The following is a 20,482-nucleotide window of genomic DNA, read 5'->3' as shown; positions in this document are numbered from 1 at the left end:
GGGGCCGGGCTCCCAGCGCTCCGGGGAGACGTTGCGCGGGTGGATGCGTGCTGCGTGACCTTTGACGTTTCTCCCGTGGGATGCGCCACCTGCCGGTCTCCCCGCACTGCAGTTCCTGCCACTGCCGCTGTCCCCGGCCATTTCAAAGTCGTTTTTCTCCTCCTTCCTGTCTCCTCACATTCAGTGGCACGCCCAGGAGGTGGTGGCCCAGGCCCAGCTGGAGGGCCACCGGTCCATGAACCCAAGCCCCTTGTACGACGAGAAGACAGGAACCCTCTTCCTCTTCTTCATCGCCATCCCGGGGCAGGTGTCCGAGCACCACCAGCTCCACACCAGGGTCAACGTGACACGGCTGTGCCAGGTCACCAGCCCCGACCACGGGAGGTCCTGGAGCCCCGCCCGAGACCTCACTGACCCCGCCATCGGCACAGCCCACAAGGAGTGGGCCACTTTTGCGGTGGGTCCGGGGCACTGCCTGCAGCTGCGCAACAGGACGCGGAGTCTGGTGGTGCCCGCCTACGCTTACCGGAACCTTCACCCCCACCGGCGGCCTTCGCCGTTTGCCTTCTGCTTCGTCAGCCATGACCACGGGCACACGTGGCAGAGAGGGAACTTCGTGGCCCAGGACACCGTGGAGTGTCAGGTGGCTGAAGTCGGGGGTGCAGAGCAGAGGGTCGTGTATCTGAACGCGAGGAGCCCCCTCAGAGCCAGGGTCCAGGCCGAGAGCACCAACGAGGGCCTCGACTTCAAGGAGGCCCAGCTAGTGGAGAAGCTCGTGGAGCCTCCGCACGGCTGCCAAGGGAGCATCGTCAGCTTTCCCGGCCCCGGGGCGGGGACGGACGCCTCGGACAGATGGCTGCTGTACACTCACCCCACCGACCCACTGCAGAGAGCCCACCTGGGCGCGTACCTCGGCAAGCCGCGCCCGGGCCCCGCGGCCTGGTCAGAGCCCGCCCTGCTGGCCACGGGCAGCTGCGCTTACTCAGACCTCCAGAGCATGGGCACCGGCCCTGACGGGTCACCGCAGTTCGGGTGTCTATACGAATCGGACGATTACGAGGCGGTCATGTTCCTCGCGTTCACCCTGAAACAAGCCTTCCCAGCTGAGTTTTTGTCTTCGTGAGCCAGCTGTGTGCCATCCAGGAAGGACTCCCGCCGGCCTGGGGCCCCCTTTCCTCCTGAACACCCCCAGTGAGAGGCCCGTGGGTTTCCCTCTGGGCTCTGGGGGCCAGCTCTCGGCTCCCCTCACTGAAACCGTGTGCAGACGTCTGCCTCTTGGCTCTCTTCCTGCTTGGATGTTTCCGTCCTTCCGAGGGATTCGGTTTTCAATCAGAAGTCGAAGGAACCTGGCTTCCCACAGCCCCTCGACAGGGAAGATGGGGAGACGTCGCTCTGCATGGCTCAGCCTGCCTGTTGCCCCCCCGGCCCCAGCTTCTGTGCGGGTTCTGATAAATGGTCGAGTCCAGCCCATTTCTTCTTGGTAAACGCTCATCATGTTCCTGGGAGGAGACGGAGACAAAGATGCAAATTAGCAGAGGGGTGTGTGTGCATGTGAGTGTGCATGTGCGTGTGTGTGTGTGTGTGTGTGTTTGTGTGTTTGATGATGCTTTAGAGCAGACAGCATGGGAGACAGCTTTGCAGGGAGGTAAGGGGGGCCAGGAAAATTAAGGTAACTCCTCAAGCTGCCGTAGCAAATCAGTACAAACTTGGTGGCTTAAAACAACAGAAATTCATCCTCTGACCGTTCTGGAGGCCGGAAGTCCAAAATCAAGGTGTCAGCAGGACCTGGGGAGAACCCTTCCTTGCCCCTTCCAGCATCTGGTGACCCCAGGCAGCCCTCAGCTTACGGCTACCTCCCTTTAATGCCTCTGTCTTTGAATGGCTTTCTCCCCTTCCCCTGTGTTTTTCTCTCCATACCTGGGTAACCCAGGATGATCCTTCACTCAATTATATTTGCATAGACTCTTTCCCGAAGGATGCCACTTTCTCCGGTTCTGAGGGTTAGGACGTGGATCTATCTTTTGGAGCCACCACTCAACCTGCTACAGTCATCCATCCTAAGTTATTTTTGTACAGGTGATGTGGCTAAAGGTAGGAATGAAATTCAGACGAATCAGATAATTCAGAAGAGGGAAGTGGGCAAGAGGGGCTGGGCTGTTGGATGTGCGTCTGTGGCACAAAGCTTCTCCGGGGCGTTCAGCCTTTGCCATGACAGGTATGCCACCATGTGGAAAGAGAGAGGGTCAGGGGTGTGCTTGTGTAGATCTTGCTGTGTAGAAAGAGCAGGGAGAAGGCCGCTTCTGGTTGTCATGAGGGTGATAACCTGAGAGGGGGCCCGACCCGGGTGGAGGGGGCTGATGCTTCTTGTCATATGTCCCAAGTCCATTCGCCCCCTCCCCCCATCAGAGCCCCTCCTACTGATTGGATCAGTCTAATAGTTTGATGGCAGGGATCGATGACAACAGTCATGGATTCTTGCAACGGAGCCGAGTCTCCATGTGGCCAGGCAGTGGTTAAATGGAATTTTCACAGGGTAGGGAGCTGGAGGTGTGGCTTTTGTTCTGGGTGTTTCCTGGCCCTGGCCTCCTATCTGGGTGCTACTTCTCTGTGTGGGGTTTTGTGAAATCCGGCTGGAAGGATAAGGAGTTAGGGCCTGCTCGTTGCTGGGGTGGAAGGTAGAGCTCCTCTGCGTTGGGGATGTCACCTGCTGTCTTCTAAACCCTGCAAAGTTAGCTATGCAGAGGCCAGAAGCCTGGTCAGGAGAGCGAGGACAGGGCCACACAGGCCAGGAGCAGTGCACTAAGAGGTTAAGAGGTAGGGTGGTGCCACAGTGTGTTATTCAAATCAGGACACTTTTGAGAGTGAAAGGAGAATGTTATTAATAATTACACCAAGACAGTGGGCATCAGCCAGGACCGTCCCAGATAAACTGAGAGCTTTATTAGAGAAAGACCCACCGAGGATTGTGTCGGGAGCTGGCCTCTGCTAACTCCTCTGGAAAAGTCAATCATCTGCTAAGGGTCTTGAGATGAGTCGGGAATACGATTAAGACATCCGGACACTGCCAAGCTCAGAAAATTATTCCCTTAGACTCTCTCCATTCACAGAAGTCAGTGGGTCTCCATTACAACTGCTTTTTAGAATTCCCTGGAAAGCTTATAAACTGTGGTGATGCCTGGGCTCCAGCCCTGACCAACTGATACAGAATCTCTGGTGGTGGCGTCCAGGGATGAGTATTTTTTTCAAAAGCTCCTCAAGTTATCCTAGTGAACATAAGGATCAAGAACTGCTAGCACAGATCTCTAAATTTCCTTCTACTTCTAAATGTATGCAAATATCAAAGTCTTCTGATTTGAGTGAAAAAAAGCAAAAGTTGATTTGGTTAAAGTCGGACTTATCCACTCATTGAAAAACACCACTAAGAGAGTGAAAAGAAAAGCCATAGATGGGGAGAAGATATTTATAACACACATGTCTGGCAAAGCACTTGTATCCAGAATCTATAAAGAGTCCCTACAAACCAATAAGAAAAAGACAATCCAACGAAAATGGGCAAAGGACTTGAACAGGCACTTCACAAAAGAGGATATCACAAAGGCTGCTAAACACGTTTGTCAGAGAAATGCAAATTAAAACTATGAGATACCCACCAGAATGACTACAGTGAAAAAGATCGACAACAGCAGGTATTGGCAAGGACGTGAAGCGACCGGAATTCTCATGCATTTCTGGAGGAAGCGTACCTGGCGTGACCACTTTGGAAAGCTGTTCAGTAGTATCTACTAAAACTGAACATGCAAATACTCTATGACCCAGCACTTCCTCTCTGCAGTACGTCTCTAAAAGACACGAATGCATATAGCTGCCAAGGACACGTATTAAGAATGTTTCTGGCAGCTTTGTTCGTAAGAGTCCCAAGGGGGAAACAATCCAAATGTCCGTCGATATCAGAATGGATAACCGAATTGGGCAATATTCGCGCAAAGGAATATTTCACGACAATAGAAGAATGAAGTACTGCTACACACGAGAGTGTAGGTGGTTTTCCAGACATTATATATTTGCGCGAATGAAGCCAGATTCAAAAGACTACATACTTGGGGCGCCTGGGTGGCTCAGTCGGTTAAGCAGCCGACTTCAGCTCAGGTCATGATCTCGCGGTCCGTGAGTTCGAGCCCCGCGTCGGGCTCTGTGCTGACAGCTCAGAGCCTGGAGCCTGTTTCAGATTCTGTGTCTCCCTCTCTCTGACCCTCCCCTGTTCATGCTCTGTCTCTCCCTGTCTCAAAAATAAATAAAACGTTAAAAAAATTAAAAAAAAAAAAAAAAAAAAAGACTACATACTTGATGACTCTATTTATATGAAGTTCAGGAACACGCAAAACAAATCCGTGGTGTATAAGTCAGGAAGGTAGCTATTTCTGGAGGAGGATAGCTGTTCATGGGGAGCTAGGAGGAGTCTTCTGGGTGCTGGAAACATTCTACTATTTGATCTGATGCAGCGGAGGAGGGCTAATTCTCATGTGAGAATTCGATGAGCCGTACACACAAGATTTGTGTACCTTAAAAGTTCAACTGAATAGTGGATTTGCTAGTTAAACCTCCAAATCAGTATATTATATTGGGTTGTAATAAAACTTCGGAAATGAATTTTTTTAATTAAAAAAAAATTTTTTAATGCCTATTTTTTAGAGAGAGAGAGAGACAGAGCATGAGCGCCGGAGGGGCAGAGAGAGAGGGAGACACAGAATCCGAAGCAGGCTCCGGGCTCTGAGCTGTCAGCACAGAGCCCGATGCGGGGATCGAACTCACGAGCCATGAGATCATGACCTGAGCTGAAGTCGGACACCCAACCGACTGAGCCACCCAGGCGCCCCAGAAATGAATTTTTGTGATAAACTTTTTTAGGGGGAACCATTTTAGATTTACGGAAAATTTGCGAAGATAGTATGGAGTGTTCCCATATATCCCACACTCAGTTTCCCCTAGTGTTAACATCTTATGTAACTGTGGTACACGTATCAAAACTAAGAGATTAACGTTGATGCACTATTACTAAACTCTAGACTTCGGGTTTCACCAGTGTTTCTACTAATGTCCTTTTTCTGTTCTTGGATCCAATCCAGGATACATTTAGTACATTTAGTGAAACTGAATTTTTACTATAATTTGTGTCCATGGAGACATACACGTATCCACAGACCGATACACGGCCCCTCCCCTTGCCGTGTGAGGCCGAGGAGACGAGAGGGCTTGGGGCACGTCCAGGGCGGTCACCTCGGAAGGCCCAGAGCCTGGCCCCGCAGAGAGGGCAGGCAGGGTGGTCTGCTCGACCCAGTGGTGCCCGTAGAGAAGATCTGCCCCTCTCAGGAGAGACTCTGTCTCTGCACAGCGCGATGAGCTGGGGGCAGCACGATAGCCACAGAGAATTACTGGAACTTGTCCATTCTTAGAGGTAAGGCCACATGTGGTGAGACACAGCATGTTAGCCTGTAGAGACGGAAGTGAACTTGAAGTCTTTTAAGTCCAGCCTCCTCACTGAGGGACGGGAGGAGGTGACAGCAGGTTCGGTGAGGTCCGATGACTTCCTCAAGACCACACAGCCCGTGGCAGGGCCGGGAAAGCAAGTGGGTTTCTGACCCTTGACCAGTGTCCCCACCTCTGTGCTGAGTTGTCTCCATTGTCCCTGTCTGACCATGCAAGGAGTACAAAGGGGTCTGTGTGTCCAGATTCTGGGACGTGGAGCTCTGCTCGGCCTGTCTCTGGAGCCTGTGCCCTTGGTTAGCCCCGGGCGCAACGCCTCCCTCGCTGGCATTCCCTCGTGGCCTCACCAGGGAGGGCGGAGAGATGCCAGCCCGGGCGTCTGGGAAGGCAGCACCTCCTGCAGAGCCGAGAGGCGTCGGAGAGCTTGGTGCTCCAAGTCCCTGCTCTGCGCTGTGAGATTTTAGAGCCAGCACCACACCACCGCCCACACAAATCCCCATCCCGTGAAGAAGAAAGGAAGAAATCCAGTATTTAAATGTGATACTTTAATCACACTGCTCACAAGGTGAGAAAGCTGACTGTACTTTTGGCAAGGTGTTTCTTTTTCAAATTCCATTTTTGTACTGTTTTTAGGGGAGGATTTCAAGGGAATAGATGCCAACCATTTGGAAGTACAAAGAGGCAGGATAAAACCACCCGTAATCCCACTAGGCAGAGGCACATTTTCTTCTGGTCTTCTATCTGTGAGATTTGCTGAGATCGTGCTGTAGAATCAACGTGGGATGCTGCCTTTCCTCCCCACTTGACATTATACCCGAAGCATTTCCCCCATGTTATATTCTTGCAAAAGATAATATGTCGAAGAAACATACTGCGAACTATGCAATCATTCTTGGGTATTAGAAATTGAAGGTACTTTTACTTCTTTTCTGTTATAAAAACACTGAGATGAACATCTTTGTGAGTAAACCTCCGTCTTTATCTGTGATCATTCTGTAAACTGAATCCTCTAAGAGGAATTACTGAGTCGAAGATGAACGTGTGAAATCTCTCGAGATGTGTTGTTTGCAAATGTAAAGTGCAACTCTTCATTATGAATTAAAATGTCTTGAAATGGCTTTTTTCTTTTATATTTTTCATATTTTTATATTTGTATTCTGAGCTCCTGGAAAAATTGAATTAAGTCACGTATTTGTTCCTTAATTCATAAGTCATGGTTCCTACTCTCTCCCTACATGGTCTATGATCTGGCTTAAAGACCAGTGGTAGACACACATACAGAAAATTCTAGAATCACAGAGGTAAGAAAGCCCTTCCCCGAATATTCTCTGGTCTAACTGTGTTCATCTGATGAAGGAAAAAGTCCTGGGAAGGGGGCATGACTTGGCTTTTCAAAGGCCCCTGTATATCCCCCCACCTCCCTCCTGCTCTGGACCAGAAGTTCCAGGGTCCCAGCAAAAGCAGGTGGAATCCCGATGACTGTCAGTTCCTTTACTTTTCTTCGGGCCCAATGGGTCACTGGTTGAGCATGCAGGCCCTCCTTTCTGCCCAAGGACGTGCTAGGTCAGTGGGAGCTCAGTGACGGGTACCTGAGTCATGTTATTTCCCCGTGGGTAGCATTTTTCTCCTTTCTAGATCTTTTAATGAGAGCGTGGCTTTGTAACACCAGGGCTACCTGGTTTCCACCGAGAACCAAACTTCCAATGTGCTAACTACTTCTACTGTTTTCTTCTCTAATCCAGCCAGAAAACATGTATCGAGTACTCATTACTCAGGCACTGAGCTGATGGTAGAAAACAATAGTGAATGTCCCTTGAGGCCTGCCTGTGCACCAGGCATTATTCCAAGCCCTTTGCAGCTGTCCACTCATTTATTCCTCATCCCGATACTATAAGGCAGGTTACTATTATTGTCCCCATTTTACAGAGGAAGAAGCTGAGGCAGAGAAAGATGAAGCCCCTTGACCAGGATCGTACAAGCCGGTAAGTGGCCGAGCCAGGTGGTCAGGTTCCCGAGTCTGCCCTTGTCCTGCGTGGCCGAAGGGGAATGACAGCTGGGAAGGAGTTCAACCATGAACAAGTATCATAGCACAGAGCGAGAAATCCCAATGCAGAGTGCAAGTCCAGGAGGACAGGGGCTGTGTGCCCTGCTACATCGTGGGGTCTAAGATGGTGTCTGGGTGTATGGGAGCTCTCAGTCATTATGTGTTGAATGAGCGAATGGATGAATGAACGAACGAACACATCAAGGTACCAATGTGGTCATGCTGGAGCCCAGAGTGAGTATAGGGGATGAGACGATCAGGCAATTCCATGATGGGTCTTGAATGGCTTGGTACAACCTGCCAGGGAGCTAGCCTTTCATCCTGTGATAACAGAAAGGCATCAGGAGATCTGATCTGGAGGAGATGCAGACTCAGAGGTGCAGTTCAGAAAGAGCTTGGTAGAAATTTGGAGGACAGGGGCGCCTGGGTGGCGCAGTCGGTTAAGCATCCGACTTCAGCCAGGTCACGATCTCGCGGTCCGTGAGTTGGAGCCCCGCGTCGGGCTCTGGGCTGATGGCTCGGAGCCTGGAGCCTGCTTCCGATTCTGTGTCTCCCTCTCTCTCTGCCCCTCCCCCGTTCATGCTCTGTCTCTCTCTGTCCCAAAAATAAATAAAAAACGTTGAAAAAAAAATAAAAAAAAAAAAAAAGAAATTTGGAGGACAGAGTGAGAGATTGTGTGTGTGTGTGTGTGTGTGTGTGTGTGTGTGTTTGGGGGTCGGGGGATCCTGAAGGAGGACAGGCTAGTGACAGTCCTCTGGAAAAGTCCAGGGGGCACATGATGTCAGGGTGAACGAAGCCAGGACCAGAGAGGCTGCATCGAAGGGAGTGGATATTCTGGAGGGTTCTACAGCTGGGTGATTCATCAGATGTAGGTGGTGAAAGGAGGGGGGGTGAAGACTTGGATTCTGGCTTGGGAGACTGGGTAGTTGGGTGACCACGTGGAAGAACAGGTTTTCACCGTAAAACTGGGAAACTCAGGTGAAGTAGGGCTTTAGTGCCCGTAAGAAAACCACCTGGGCAGCGGGAAGTGTGGACGAGGCTTAGGAATGACGTCAGGTCTGGAAAGGCAGATTTGGAAGCCCTCGTGGGGAAAGGGCCCTGGGAGAGCAGCAGACAGACAAAAGAGAAGGCCAGGAACAAAAGTGGGGAAGCAGCCGTATATCAGGGGATGGGGATGAGACAGGCTGGGAGGGAGGAACAGCAAGGCGGGGGGGCAGCAGTCAGGGTTCCAGAAAGGCGGCACGCCACAGCGAGAATGTTGGGAGAGGGGAGCGATTGGAATTTTGACAAGAGGTTTTCAGTGGGAATACAAGACGCTGTGACAGCAAGGACAGTTTATTCAAAAGGATCACCAGTGAAGGCACAGAATTGGGCAATACCCAGGCACGAAGGAAGCAGGTGGGGACTTGGCTCTCAGTCTCGGCTGCCCACTGGACTCGCCGGGGGTGTCCAGACCCTCCTGAGAGATTTCTTTTTAATTGGGCTGGTGTGGAGCCTTTCAAATGCACAGCCGAGGCTGGGAACCCTTGGCAGGGAGGGTTGTTGTTGATTTAAGATAGAAAAATTTTAAGCTTCCTTGTGGGACGAGGGGGAGGAGAGAGAGAGAAAATCTGGGGGGCGGGGGGGGGGGCAGGGTGCCTTCAGGAGCTGGTGTCCCAGCAAGGTGACACGGGAACCCAGAATGGCGAGGAGAGAGGCAGATGAAGATGCATTTGAAGGTGTCCTGGGAGGCCCAGCTACCTGGGCAGAAAAGTGAGGGGTTTCTTTTTTGATGGCTTCTGGCTTCTGGGTGAGCGGCTCTGAGGAGCGTGGGGAGGTGAGGTAGGCCAACGGGGAAAACGCTGGCTCTGGCCAGTGGGGAAGGCAGAGGGCATGTCTGCAAGAGCCTGGCCGCCATGCAGGTTGGGAGCTGGGCATCTGTCCAGGCCAAGCTGCCTGGTAAGGGGTTGTTCTGGGGAAGGTCAGCACCCCATCCGAGGGAAGAACCTGGCTGGAGGCTTTCAGGGAGGGGTGGCGGGAGGAGGGGGCGGGGAGAGGAGTTGAGGGTGGAGAGAGGCCCGTCATGGGGACAAGGGAAGGGGGGAAGGGTAAGGACTGAGGTCTGTGGAAGACAGAAGGGAGGGAGGCGGTGGTCTGAGGGGTAGAGCAAGGTCTGGAGGTCAAGATCTGGTTGTACACATTCCAGTAGCCACCGCTACAATGGACAGGCGTGGGAGTAGATGCCCCTCCAGACATGGAGTCAGGAGGGCTCCTACCAAGTCCCCAAAGGTGGGGTGGGAAAGAAGAAGGACGAAGGGACACAGGTTAATTTGGTGAGCCCGCTTAGAGTTTTTGCAAATGCAGGATTTGCAATTGCAGGGGCTTTGTTCTACGGACAGCCAGGAGCCATCGGAGGATTTTCAGTTGGACGCGGCTAGACCAAAGCAAGGCTTTAGGAAGGTGACCCTGGAGGTTGTTTGCAGTCTGGATTGTAGCCCAGGGCTTGGAACTGCAGATTTGGGAGATGAGCTTGGCCACTACTACGAGGAGAACGGGGACCTGCAGACGGGAAGGGATTTGCAGGTCGACAGGTTCAACAAGCAGCCGAGGCCCCAGTGCCCCCTACCAGGTGGTCATCACACCATACTTGAGTTCACGGGAAGAAATCTGGGGCACCTGGGCACCGGCTGGTTAAGCGTCTTCATTGCAGCTCAGGTCATGATCGCACGGTTCGTGAAATGGAGCCCTGTGTTGGGCTCTGCACAGCACGGAGCCTGCTTAGGATTCTCTCTCTCTCTCTCTCTCTCTCTCTCTCTCTCTCTCTCTCTTTCTCTCTCTCTCTCTCCTCCTCCTCCTCCTCCGCAATTTGCATGCATGCACTTTCTCTCTCTCAAAATAAATAAATAAACACAAACAAAAAGAAACCTGGAGGGTTGAGTGTGAACCAAACTTCTGTTCTCCTCAAGGAACCTGTTCTAATTCTGAAACTCTCATGAGCAGGAGACCAGCACCCTTGCCTGGAACCCAGCTACTTCTTCACCTGTGCTACTCCCAACAATGGGGGCCCATGGGGCTTCCACAGACGATGCAGGGGAGCCTTTAGGTGAATGGAGCAAAGGCTCTGACCTAAGGATTCCAGAGTCCACACAGAATTTCAGTCTCATCCAACCCAAAGTGTGCAATGTGCATACTGGTTATGAGGTCAAGCAGACAAGAGCTAGAATCTCCGATCTGCCACTAACTTGCAGATGAATTATTTACTTAATGTCTCTGGTTCTCCATCTCTCTGCCAGTTAAACGGAGATTATAATGAGACCCCCTATGGGGTATCACGAGGAATGAATGAAGCAATTCATATGCCAAGAGCTTAGCACAGCGTCTCACACATAGTAGCTGGTAGATAGATATTAGCTTTTGTTATAATGCAGCAAATATTTAATAGGTACTGCTGTGGACCAAATCGTTTCCCTTCTGAATTCACATGTTGAAGCCCTAACCCCTAGTGTGACTGTATTCGGAGATAGGGTTTTTAGGAGGTAAGTAAGGTCACATGAGTTCATCAAAATGGGGTCCAAATCCTAGAGGTTTGGTAGCCTTATAAGAAGAGGAAGAGTGGGGCGCCTGGGTGGCTCAGTCGGTTAAGCCTCTGACTTGGGCTCGGGTCGTGATCTCACAGTTGGTGAGTTAGGAGCCCCGCATCGGGCTCTGTGCTGACAGCTCAGAGCCTGGAGCCTGCTTCAGATTCTGTGTCTCCCTCTCTCTCTCAAAAATAAATAAACATTAAAAAATTTTTTAAAAAAATGAGGAAGAGAGAGAAGGTCTCCCACTCTCCCCCGTCTCATACAGGCCACGTGAGGAGGAAGCGAGAAGGCAGCCATCTGCAAGCCAGGAAGAGGGTCCTCAGAGGGGCATTTCAGAGACGACGTTCACACAGCTTGGGGACCCCCTCAGGGAGCAGGGATACGGTCAAGAAATCCCAGGGCTTCCCAGCCAGGGGCCTCGGCGCAGGAGGAAGTTCACAAGACAAGAGCGGGCAGAAGATGCTGATGGGAATGAAGTTAGAACCAACAGCATGGATTTGCTTTTGGTTTGGGCATTGGTGAAGAGCTCTGCTGGCTGTGGAGGCAAAGAGGAAGACCGACCGAACACGAAGCCGGGAAGGAGCTGACGTGTAGTCGCCACGGAAAGCTGATGGCTGTTGGCAGAAAATGCATTTGGGAAATGCAGCGACAGGCCCAGGCAAGGGAGGATCGGGAAGCGCTCGGGGCTGGGACAGAGGCTGGAGGTGACGTGGAGATGTCAAAATAGGTAAAAACGTGAAAAAAAATTTAAAAATAGAAGACGATATGGCATAATTAACCCCAAAGAAAAACGTGCACTGCCTTTGGACCCCTCGCCCTTCTGAGGATCTATATCCAACAGACACACTGACTGGGATTTGTAATAACAAATATTGGAAACACTCTCAGGGGCCACCGGTAGGAGACTGGTACAATGCATGATGCTACGGCATATCATAGTATGCTAGCTTTTTTTCTTTTTTAAGTTTTTTTAAAAATGTATTTCTGGGAGAGCACAAGTGGGGGAGGGGCAGAGAGCGAGGGACAGAGGATCCGAAGCGGGCTCTTCGCTGACAGCAGCGAGCCCAGTGTGGGGCTTGAACTCACGAACCTCGAGATCCTGACCTGAGCCAAAGTCGGACGCTCAACCTACAGCCACCCCGGTGGCCCTAGTATGCTAGCTTTTCAAAGACTATGGTAGATACAAAAAAGCTCCACGAAATGTTCAGAAATATTGTGAAGTGAAAAAAGTAGGCTGTATGACAGGGTTAAAAGAAAAAAAAAAAAAAGATGAGGCCTCGGTTCCTCTCTCTTCCTTATGCTTCCAGAGGGACATGTAACTGGGATGCAACCAGCCCAAAGCCAAGTTGTCCAGAAAGATTTCACGCAAAACTTCTGGAACCCTAGTTGTCTTTGTATTTATTTAATTTCTATTTACATAAAAGTAGCATGTGGTCCTAAAGGAAATCTGGGAAACTAGAAGGAGGAAAAAAAATCGCTCGTGGATATGCCACTTAACTCAGCACTCTTCAGATTCGGTGATTTCCCAGGATAAAGTTTTTTCCACAGCTGGATTCATGCTGTATCCTCAACTCGGTTTCCTGATTTTTTTTCCTTTTTTTTTTTTTTTTTTTAACTTACCATTGTATTTTGAATATGTCCCTGTGTCCTTAACAATCTTGGCAAAAGACACAAGTTATTTTTGTAGATGTGATTTTTCTCTCTTACCCAATTCTTCCCCCAAATCGAGCCCTATTCTCCTGGTTGCAGTTCAGGCCTATTTGATCTTCTGGCAAGGGGAGAGCTGCTCGCTGCCAGGCCTTTGGTATTCGAGGGAAATCCTTGAGCACAATGATGAACTCGGCCCCTGGACCCCTTGGGAAATAGCCTCCGGCCCTATGGCGTCGTTACTATGGGAACGGCAGAGGCGGGACTCTTGGAAAGGAACAGCTCTCCCCACACAGGAACTCATGGATGGAGGCAAGAGTTGGAGGCTCCCCCTGGTGGTGGGGGGTCGCAAGGCTCAGAATCTGACCTATTTTCGGTTATTTTTAGTTGTAGGTAAAGAGCACTTTTATAGAATCCTCTCTTTCATACCAGGGTTGTTAAATCAGTGGCCAGCGTCAATGGCACTGGCGGCTGGCTGGGGCCCCCCAGGACTCTGTCGTCCAGCCACCGGTCAGGAGGGCCCCCTACGGGAGCCGTCTCATCAGAGAGCACCTGCCTCGCACCAGACCTTTCAGTGACTTCACAGACATTCTGTAGCAGAGGGATCTTGGGGCAGAGCTGGGGCTCAGATCCGGCCTTGTTCCTGGGTGTGTGCCTCGGGGTCTGATTTCCAGCCCTGAAATAGAATTACTTGAGACTGGAGGGGAAAATAGTGTGGGCGCGCCGTGAACTGAGACCCTGCCTTCCCACCCTTCGGGGTGCTCCGGACTCCGGGAGAAGCCCCGCCCAGCACTCAGAGGACTGCTGAGCAGAATTTATGTCTGCAGGGGCCTGGGGAGAGGATCTGGAAAAGCCACCCGAAGATGCCATAGCGGACGCGGAGCCGGGAGTCTGTGAGAAGGCAGGCAGGTGGAGCCAGGCACCCTGATAGCGCTCGAGAACCCACAGACGTGAAGCTGGGAGAGAGAGGGCCCAAGAAGGAGGCACCCTTCCTTCTCTGCAGAGGGTCGGGGGGATGATCCTTGCTATGTTTGGAGGTGTCTCAGCCCTCAGAAGATCTCTGCTGGGTCGTCGTCTTTCACTCTAGTGGAGAGTGAGCCCTTCCCCATCTTGATAAGTGTCCTTGACCTTTGATTTGGGAGGGGCCAATGGGGACAGGGTATATTCTCAGGGCAGAAGAGGGTGTCACTCTTTCCTGATGGGGGCGCTGACCCACTTGCCCTGGGCCCCCTGGCACTGGGAGCAACGCTGCTTGACCACAGGAGGCTCAGGCCTCCTTGTCCTATCCCGGTTTTCTGGGAATGGCCACCCCATCTCCTTCTTCAGCCCAAGATACCTTTTTCTCAGGTCTGGGGGGGGGGAGGGAAGTTCACTCCTGACGGCAGCTTTCAAACAGTTCCTTCTGTATTGGTCAGGGTTTTCCAGAGAAACACCACCAACAGGATGTGTGTGTGTATGTACATATATATGAGAGAGCTTTATTTTTAAGGAATTGTCTCATGTGATTACAGAAACTGACAAGTCCAGAATCTGCAGGGTGGGCTGGCAGGCTGGGGGGGGGGGGGGGGACTGCAATTCAAGCTGAAGGCAATCTGCTGACAGAATTCCCTCTTCTTATGGGAGCCTTGGTCTTTTTCTATAAAGGCCTTCAACTGATTGCATGAGGCCCACCCACCATATGGAGAGTAATCTGCTTTACTCAGAGTTTACGGATTTAAATACTAACCTTGGGGTGCCTGGCTGGCTCAGTTGGCAGAGCATGCAACTCTTGATCTTGGGGTTGTGCGTTTGAGCCCCACGTTAGGTGCAGAGGCTGCTTAAAAAATAGAATCTAAAAAAATGTTTAAATAAAATAAATACTAATCTCATCTAAAAGTATCTTCACAGAGACATCTAGAATAATGGCCCAGCCAAGTTGCAGAAAATTGACTATCACGGCTCCCTCTGTTTTTGGTGACTCAGTGAGTCAACACTTCCTTCACTCCTTCATTCCTTTGCCCTCCAGTAGGAATCAGTGGGTGACTGTCTGCCCAGGCTGGTGGGCCGTGGGGAGCCCTGAGGTACAGCAAAGGGCTTCCGTGAACCCAAGACACTAAAAAACAGGATCTGAACAGGAAGCAAGAGCCTGGACGTCACAAAAGACCCTTCAGTGCACTGACTGGACACTGAACATATAGATAATTACCTCCTCTCTATCCCTTATACTAAATCTTCAATGATAAGTCACTGTACCTCCCGTGGGTGCATGAATTGTATAATACACATTTTTAGTGCATTGTTTATATAGACAGGGGCCCCGCAAAAAATATTCACCCAGGCCCCACCCACCCACCGAAAGGGCAGCCCTGGTCTAAGTGTCGTGGTTTTCCGAACAGGGCAGCAGAAGGGCAGGGGGACCAGGAAGCTGACCATGTCAGGTGGCTCAGGCAGCTGGGTTGGATGGAAGTAGAAATGGGATGGGCCTTCAAAATTAGGGAAATGCGTGTGTCATGTATGTGTTCTGTGTGTCCAAGGGAAATCACAGGGGTAAAGGGCAAAGGTGGTCCCACTGGCCCCCCGACTCTGCTGAAAGGCAGGACTCGGTAGGGACAGAGGCCTGAGAGAGGGGGTGTGGGAAGCTGGAGAAAGTAGCAGGAAGGCAGTGATAAGTGCAAGAGTCTTGGACGTGGTGGAGGGTCTGGTCAAGGTACTAAGGGGTCAGGATTGCAGATGGATCCTTCTGATGGGCCCTAAAGAGACCAAGGGGCCTTGAGGCTGAGACCAAGGAGGAGGTTATTGGAGGGTCAGCAGGGAGGCAAGAAGGGTGCTAAATGGTGGTGATGGGAGCGTAGAGCTGGCTTCCAGAAGGCTGGAGTGTGGAGGCCAGCTCTTGTCCCCACGCCTAGCTCGGGGCCTGCCCAGAGGACCCTTGCTTCCTATGTCCTGAGAGTTTGGGAGTTGAGTTGTTAGTCCAGTGGGAGGAGCCGGGCAGGGTCAGAGGTCAGGGGAGAGGAAGCTCAGAGTGGCTTAGGGAGGTGGGAGTGAGGACTGGGGAGTTCACTGAGCTGGAGTTTCCGGAAGGAACGCCACCTGGAGCCCAGAGGCCACACTCTGGCCTCAGAATCAGGACATGCTTGTTCAGAATCACCTGCCGTGTGGAGGTCCATGCAGGTGGAGGTGCTAAGGGCTCATCAGCACAGGCGAGCTCCGTTAGGGGTTATTTCCTCAAGATAGAAAAGAGGAAACCTCAGCTGAGAGAAAGACGTCTGATCAGCTCCTGAAGCTGCGATGTAGAGCTGGGGGGCTCAGACGGAGGCTCACTGAGCTCGGGCCTCTGGAGGGGGTCTCTTGTCATGTCTTGGGGGGTGGGGCGAGGCCTGGGTGTGGGATGGGGGGGCACCGCCGCCTTGTGCGATGGGTCAGCAGCGCCCCTTGACCCTGCTGGGCCTGACCCAAGGACGGAGTGCACCCCACGAGCGGACGTCTGCTTTGGAGCCCTCAGAATCTGCTGGTCCGGGATGGCGGCCCCATGGGGGCAGCTCTCCTTTGGGCCACCGGCAAGTGCAACCACGGCAGCCTGGAGGCGCTCCACTGGCCACCCCGACTCTCCTGGGATAAAGGGCACCGGAAGCCATGGTCTTCATCCTTGGCCAGGTGGTCAGCCTGTGGGGAAGTGTCATTTCCGAGCGTCCTGGAAAGACCCAGAGGGGAAAACCCAGCCCGCATTCTCTCTGTGCAGGGTCAACGTCCCCAAGCCCTCCACCCTCTTCGTGCGTGGCTAAGCTGGACCGCCACGGAGAACAGGGTTCCTTCACACCCACCGGCGCTTGGGGACGAGTGTAAACGTGTCACAGAGCTGTCACCTGGGCCCTTGGAGCCCTCCGGTGGTGTCCCTCAAGGTCCTTCCAGCACCCAAGGCTGAGTGGTGTCCTGAGTCTCTCACATAGGGAGGGGGCTCCACTGCGCCCCTCTCCCTCAATCTCGCCTGGCCCTGGGGGGCAGGCGGTGGTCCCAGCTGAGTAGCCCCTGGAGTAGGGTAAAGCCGAAGGCGAGGGATCCGGCCAGGGCGTGGCCATCCCACGTGAGCATCCAGACAGGCCTCCAGTGGCCACTGTCCTGGCCCGTCCACCTGCCGGGCCGCGCTTCTCCGGCAGCCGGCCGTGAGCCTCCTGACCCCGACGACGACCCAGCTGCCGCCCCGGGGAGGCCTTGGGGGGGCAGCGGGAGGGGCGGCCGGCGGGTGGGCGGGGTGGGAAGGTGGAGCGCGGCCTCCCCCGGCCGGTCTCCGCAATGAGGAAGTTCTCTGCCGCTGCTGGCTTCCTTTCCCTCGCTGAGCTCCTGAAACAGGAAGTCGGGCAGGGAGCTGGTGGCAGCAGCGGGGCAACCGAGAGGGGACCGACGGCGGCTCGCGGTGCGGGGGCCTCAGCTCCCCTCGGTGGCGTGTGGGTCCCGGGGTGGCCGCCCGCCCGGCCCGGGGAGGCCCGTGGCCGCCATGGTCCCCTGCTGGAACCATGGCAACATCACCCGCTCCAAGGCCGAGGAGCTGCTGTCCAGGACGGGCAAGGACGGGAGCTTCCTCGTGCGTGCCAGCGAGTCCATCTCCAAGGCCTACGCGCTCTGCGTGCTGTAAGTGCGCCGGGCCCGCGGGAGGAGGCGCGGCCCGCCGGGGGACAGGGTGGCTTCGGGTCACGGGATGCGTGGGCCCGACTTGTGTGCTGCCCGGATTTGTTGGTGGGTCCTGCTGAGGCCCCCTGTGGGCCTGCGTGGCCTTGGAGCTCAGGTTTTTTCAACGCCGGACCCCCCAGAGCCACTCTGGGCCTGGTCACACACGAGCGGCAGGGCCAGGGGCCGGGACGAGGGTCTCCAGGCTCTGGGAGGCAGGCGGGAGCTCGGGGCTCCAAGGTGGTGCCCTTGTTAGACAGCGGCTGGCTCAACTCAGGTGTGGGTCACAGGTGCCCAGCCCGGAGACCCCGGTGCAGACCTCTGGGGAGCAGGCCTGGCGAGCGGGGATCCTTCTGGCGCCTAGGCTTTGGGTCCCGGGAGGACGCCGTTGTTCGGGAGCCAGAATGGGGGGTGGGTTCGCTCAAGAAGGACCTTTCAGTTCACCTAGAAGTTGCATACGGGGCCCTGAGAGCAGAGGAAGTCACCATCACTGACGGGGAGAGCCTCTTCCCTCCTCACCCCGGCACCGGGCTGTGTCCCCCACCCATTTCGGCCACCCTCATCTACCCGCTTCACCTCACTCCCGGCTCCGGGAGATCGCCCAACGCTCCGGTTCTGTTAACAGTGGAGGAACCAGCCACTTGCTGGAGGTTCCTTTTTAAAACACCCTTCTTGACCCATGTCTGAAGAAGGCCCTCAGCCCTGCAACCCTGGCATCTAAGCACCCCTGCACGGCCTAGGGCAGCACCAGGGCACAGCAGGGGACGGGCTGTCCCCCTGCACCTCTCAGGCAGCATCCCCGGGCTTGCAGGAAGTTCCCTGTGACCAGGCAGCAGGGAGGCAGGTCACTGAACACAGACCCGTTTTGAGCATTAAGCGTACGTACTTGTCGGGGCGTTATCTCATTTCGTCCCCACGGCAACCTGAACCGCAGGTGCTGGTGTCACCCCCCTCCTTTGCAGTTGAGGAAACTGAGGCTCGGACAGGTTAAGCGACGGACGACGGTCAAAGCCAGGGCCATCTGACCCCAGAGGCTGCACCCAGGCCACCCCACTCCTCACCCTGTCAAGCTGTGAGCCTGGGTTCCGGGTGATATGGCAGGAGAAGCCAAGGTGTCTACGAGGATCAGCTGGGAGTATTAGAAAATGCTCCTAAACAGGCCTGAGTGTTGATGGCACCAGAGGCCCACCTCCCAAGGCCAGCTTCCCATGCCCCCCCAGTCTCACACTCAGAGGAGGGGACCCAGGACCTCCCCACAGGCAGTGCCCCCGTGGGGACCCACCAACAGGGCCTGGGAAATAGTGGGGAGACTCCAAATTGACTCCGCTGGGCCCGCATGGACCGGTCTCCTGCCCCAGTGGGCGGCCGGTTCTGTTGGGTGTTCGCTGTGTGCTGAGCCCCCGCTGAGACCTTCCAGGGCTAACTGGTGCAGCAGCCCTCTGGTCAAGGGGCTCTGATTGTGCCCCGGCTGCAATGCAGTCTCTGACTCCAAATGGGCAGCATGATGGAGGCCAGAGCCGGGGCTGAGTGGAGGCCTTGGGAGGCCTTGGGTCTCGTCCGATGACCCCTGAGTTTGCAAGTGAGCGGAAGGAGCTTTGAGAGGGTGAGGCCTGTGTCTCCACTGCCCTTACTAGCTGGCGGCAGGCTGGGATCCAGGCCTGGTTTCCCATAGTCCTTCCTCCACTCCTCCTCCCGTCCCCTCTTCTGCATGGAGTGACTCTCAGAGCTGCAGAGAGTTCGGGGTCTGCATCTTAGGGAGGGCGTCCGTGGTGCCCAGCTGTCCACCATCCTCTTCACCGAGGCCTGGACTTGTCATCAAGTTCCTGTCCTCGAAACCCTTTCAGGTCTAGACCCCAGGGCTTGGATTCTTCCCTGGGAACCCTGCCCTTCGGCCAGGCCCGGGGCTCCCCGAGCCCCTCTGCTTTTCAAGGGAAGCCATCCTGCCCGCAGGGTCAGGAGCCACTCCAGGCTGTGGGATGCCAGGGACCACCAAACTTTCCCCAAGCCTGTGAGACACAATCCTGCTGCCATCTTTCATTTTGCCAATGGAGGAGATTTAAAAATGAAAAACTGACTAAATGGGTGACAACTAACTGGACCTTCCAAAGGCTCATTTCATGGAAGAAAGCATCCTTTAACACTGAAAAGCAGGAAGAGTGTAGTCTTTAAAACAAAACAAAACAGGGGTGCCTGGGTGGCTCAGTTGGTTAAGCTTAGTCTGACTCTTGATTTCGGCTCAGGTCGTGATCTCATGGTTCGTGGGTTTGAGCCCTGCATCGGGCTCTCTGTGCTGGTAGCACAAAGCCTGCTTGGGATTCTCTGTCTCCCTCTCTGTCTGCCTCTCCCCTGCTCATGTTCTCTCTCTCTCTCTCTCTCTCTCTCTCTCAAAAATAAATAAACGTTAAAAACAAAACAAAAAACCAACCAAACAAAAAACAAAGCAAACACCAGTCCTTTAAATCGAATAGATTTAACCTCTTGGGAAACAAAGCCCACCATCCTTAGTTTTCTCTGTTCCCTGTGGCCCGGTGCAAACCTTGCCCCACGCCGTCCTGTCCACGGCCTGCGGGGTGAAAAGCAACTGGGCGAAATGTCCTCGGTTTCACAAGCGACAGGCTTCGCCCCTCTGCTGTCTCTCTGGAAGTCAGCTGGGAGTATGGGGACCCAGCTGGTGCAGGTGTGGGGTCAGGGCTCTCAAAGTGAGCCAGGACTGCAGGAGGAGACCACCAAGACTCCCCTCCTGCTCTAGAAATATCCACAGAAAGAGACCTCATGGCCCTGCGTGCGCAGGCCTCATTCTGCCTGTGCCCACTGCCTGGAGCCTGTCCCCAGTCCCCTCTGCTGAGTGAGGGGACAGCAGGGGGCCTCCAGCGGCTGGTTTAGGCAGCTGTGTTCGCAGCACCAGGAACTGGGTACAACCTCCCCAGTGGCCTTGGTGCTGAGGAAAGAGAACAGGATTTGACTATTTAAATGAAACGAAGAGGGGGGTGAGGAAGGCACCAAAAGACAAGGCTGCAATTCAGTGCCACCCACGTGATGAGAGCACACGTTCACCCCAGGCCTTGCAAACCCGCATTTCCTCCAGAGAGGTCAGCCCTACCGCCCACCT

The 20,482-nt window shown here is 53.8% G+C and overlaps 2 protein-coding genes across 6 annotated transcripts in view; both read left to right on the top strand.

Annotated features, from left to right (window-relative positions):
* Positions 1 to 4,094, top strand: part of NEU2 (neuraminidase 2) — an 88,525-nt gene extending 84,431 nt beyond the window's left edge. For all 4 annotated transcript variants that reach the window (XM_060624180.3, XM_060624179.3, XM_060624184.3 and 1 more), the window contains one exon: positions 185 to 4,094. In XM_060624180.3, coding sequence (XP_060480163.2) covers positions 185 to 1,123 — 939 coding nt within the window. In that variant the 3' untranslated portion in view covers positions 1,124 to 4,094. The remainder of the gene's footprint in view (positions 1 to 184) is intronic.
* A 12,905-nt stretch (positions 4,095 to 16,999) lies between these two features.
* INPP5D (inositol polyphosphate-5-phosphatase D) overlaps positions 17,000 to 20,482 on the top strand; it is a 121,294-nt gene continuing 117,811 nt past the window's right edge. The window contains exon 1 of one of the 2 annotated variants that reach the window (XM_078450771.2): positions 17,000 to 17,337. In XM_078450771.2, the coding sequence (XP_078306897.1) occupies positions 17,204 to 17,337 (134 nt within the window). In that variant the 5' untranslated portion in view covers positions 17,000 to 17,203. The remainder of the gene's footprint in view (positions 17,338 to 20,482) is intronic. The other variant, XM_078450772.2, reaches the window with a different exon arrangement.

This window comes from Panthera onca, chromosome C1 (genome assembly GCF_046562875.1).
Source record: "Panthera onca isolate mPanOnc1 chromosome C1, mPanOnc1 haplotype 2, whole genome shotgun sequence".
Lineage (NCBI taxonomy): Eukaryota > Metazoa > Chordata > Mammalia > Carnivora > Felidae > Panthera > Panthera onca.
The sequence above is the reverse complement of the archived record's forward strand: the minus strand, read 5'-3'. Positions and strand labels throughout refer to the sequence as shown.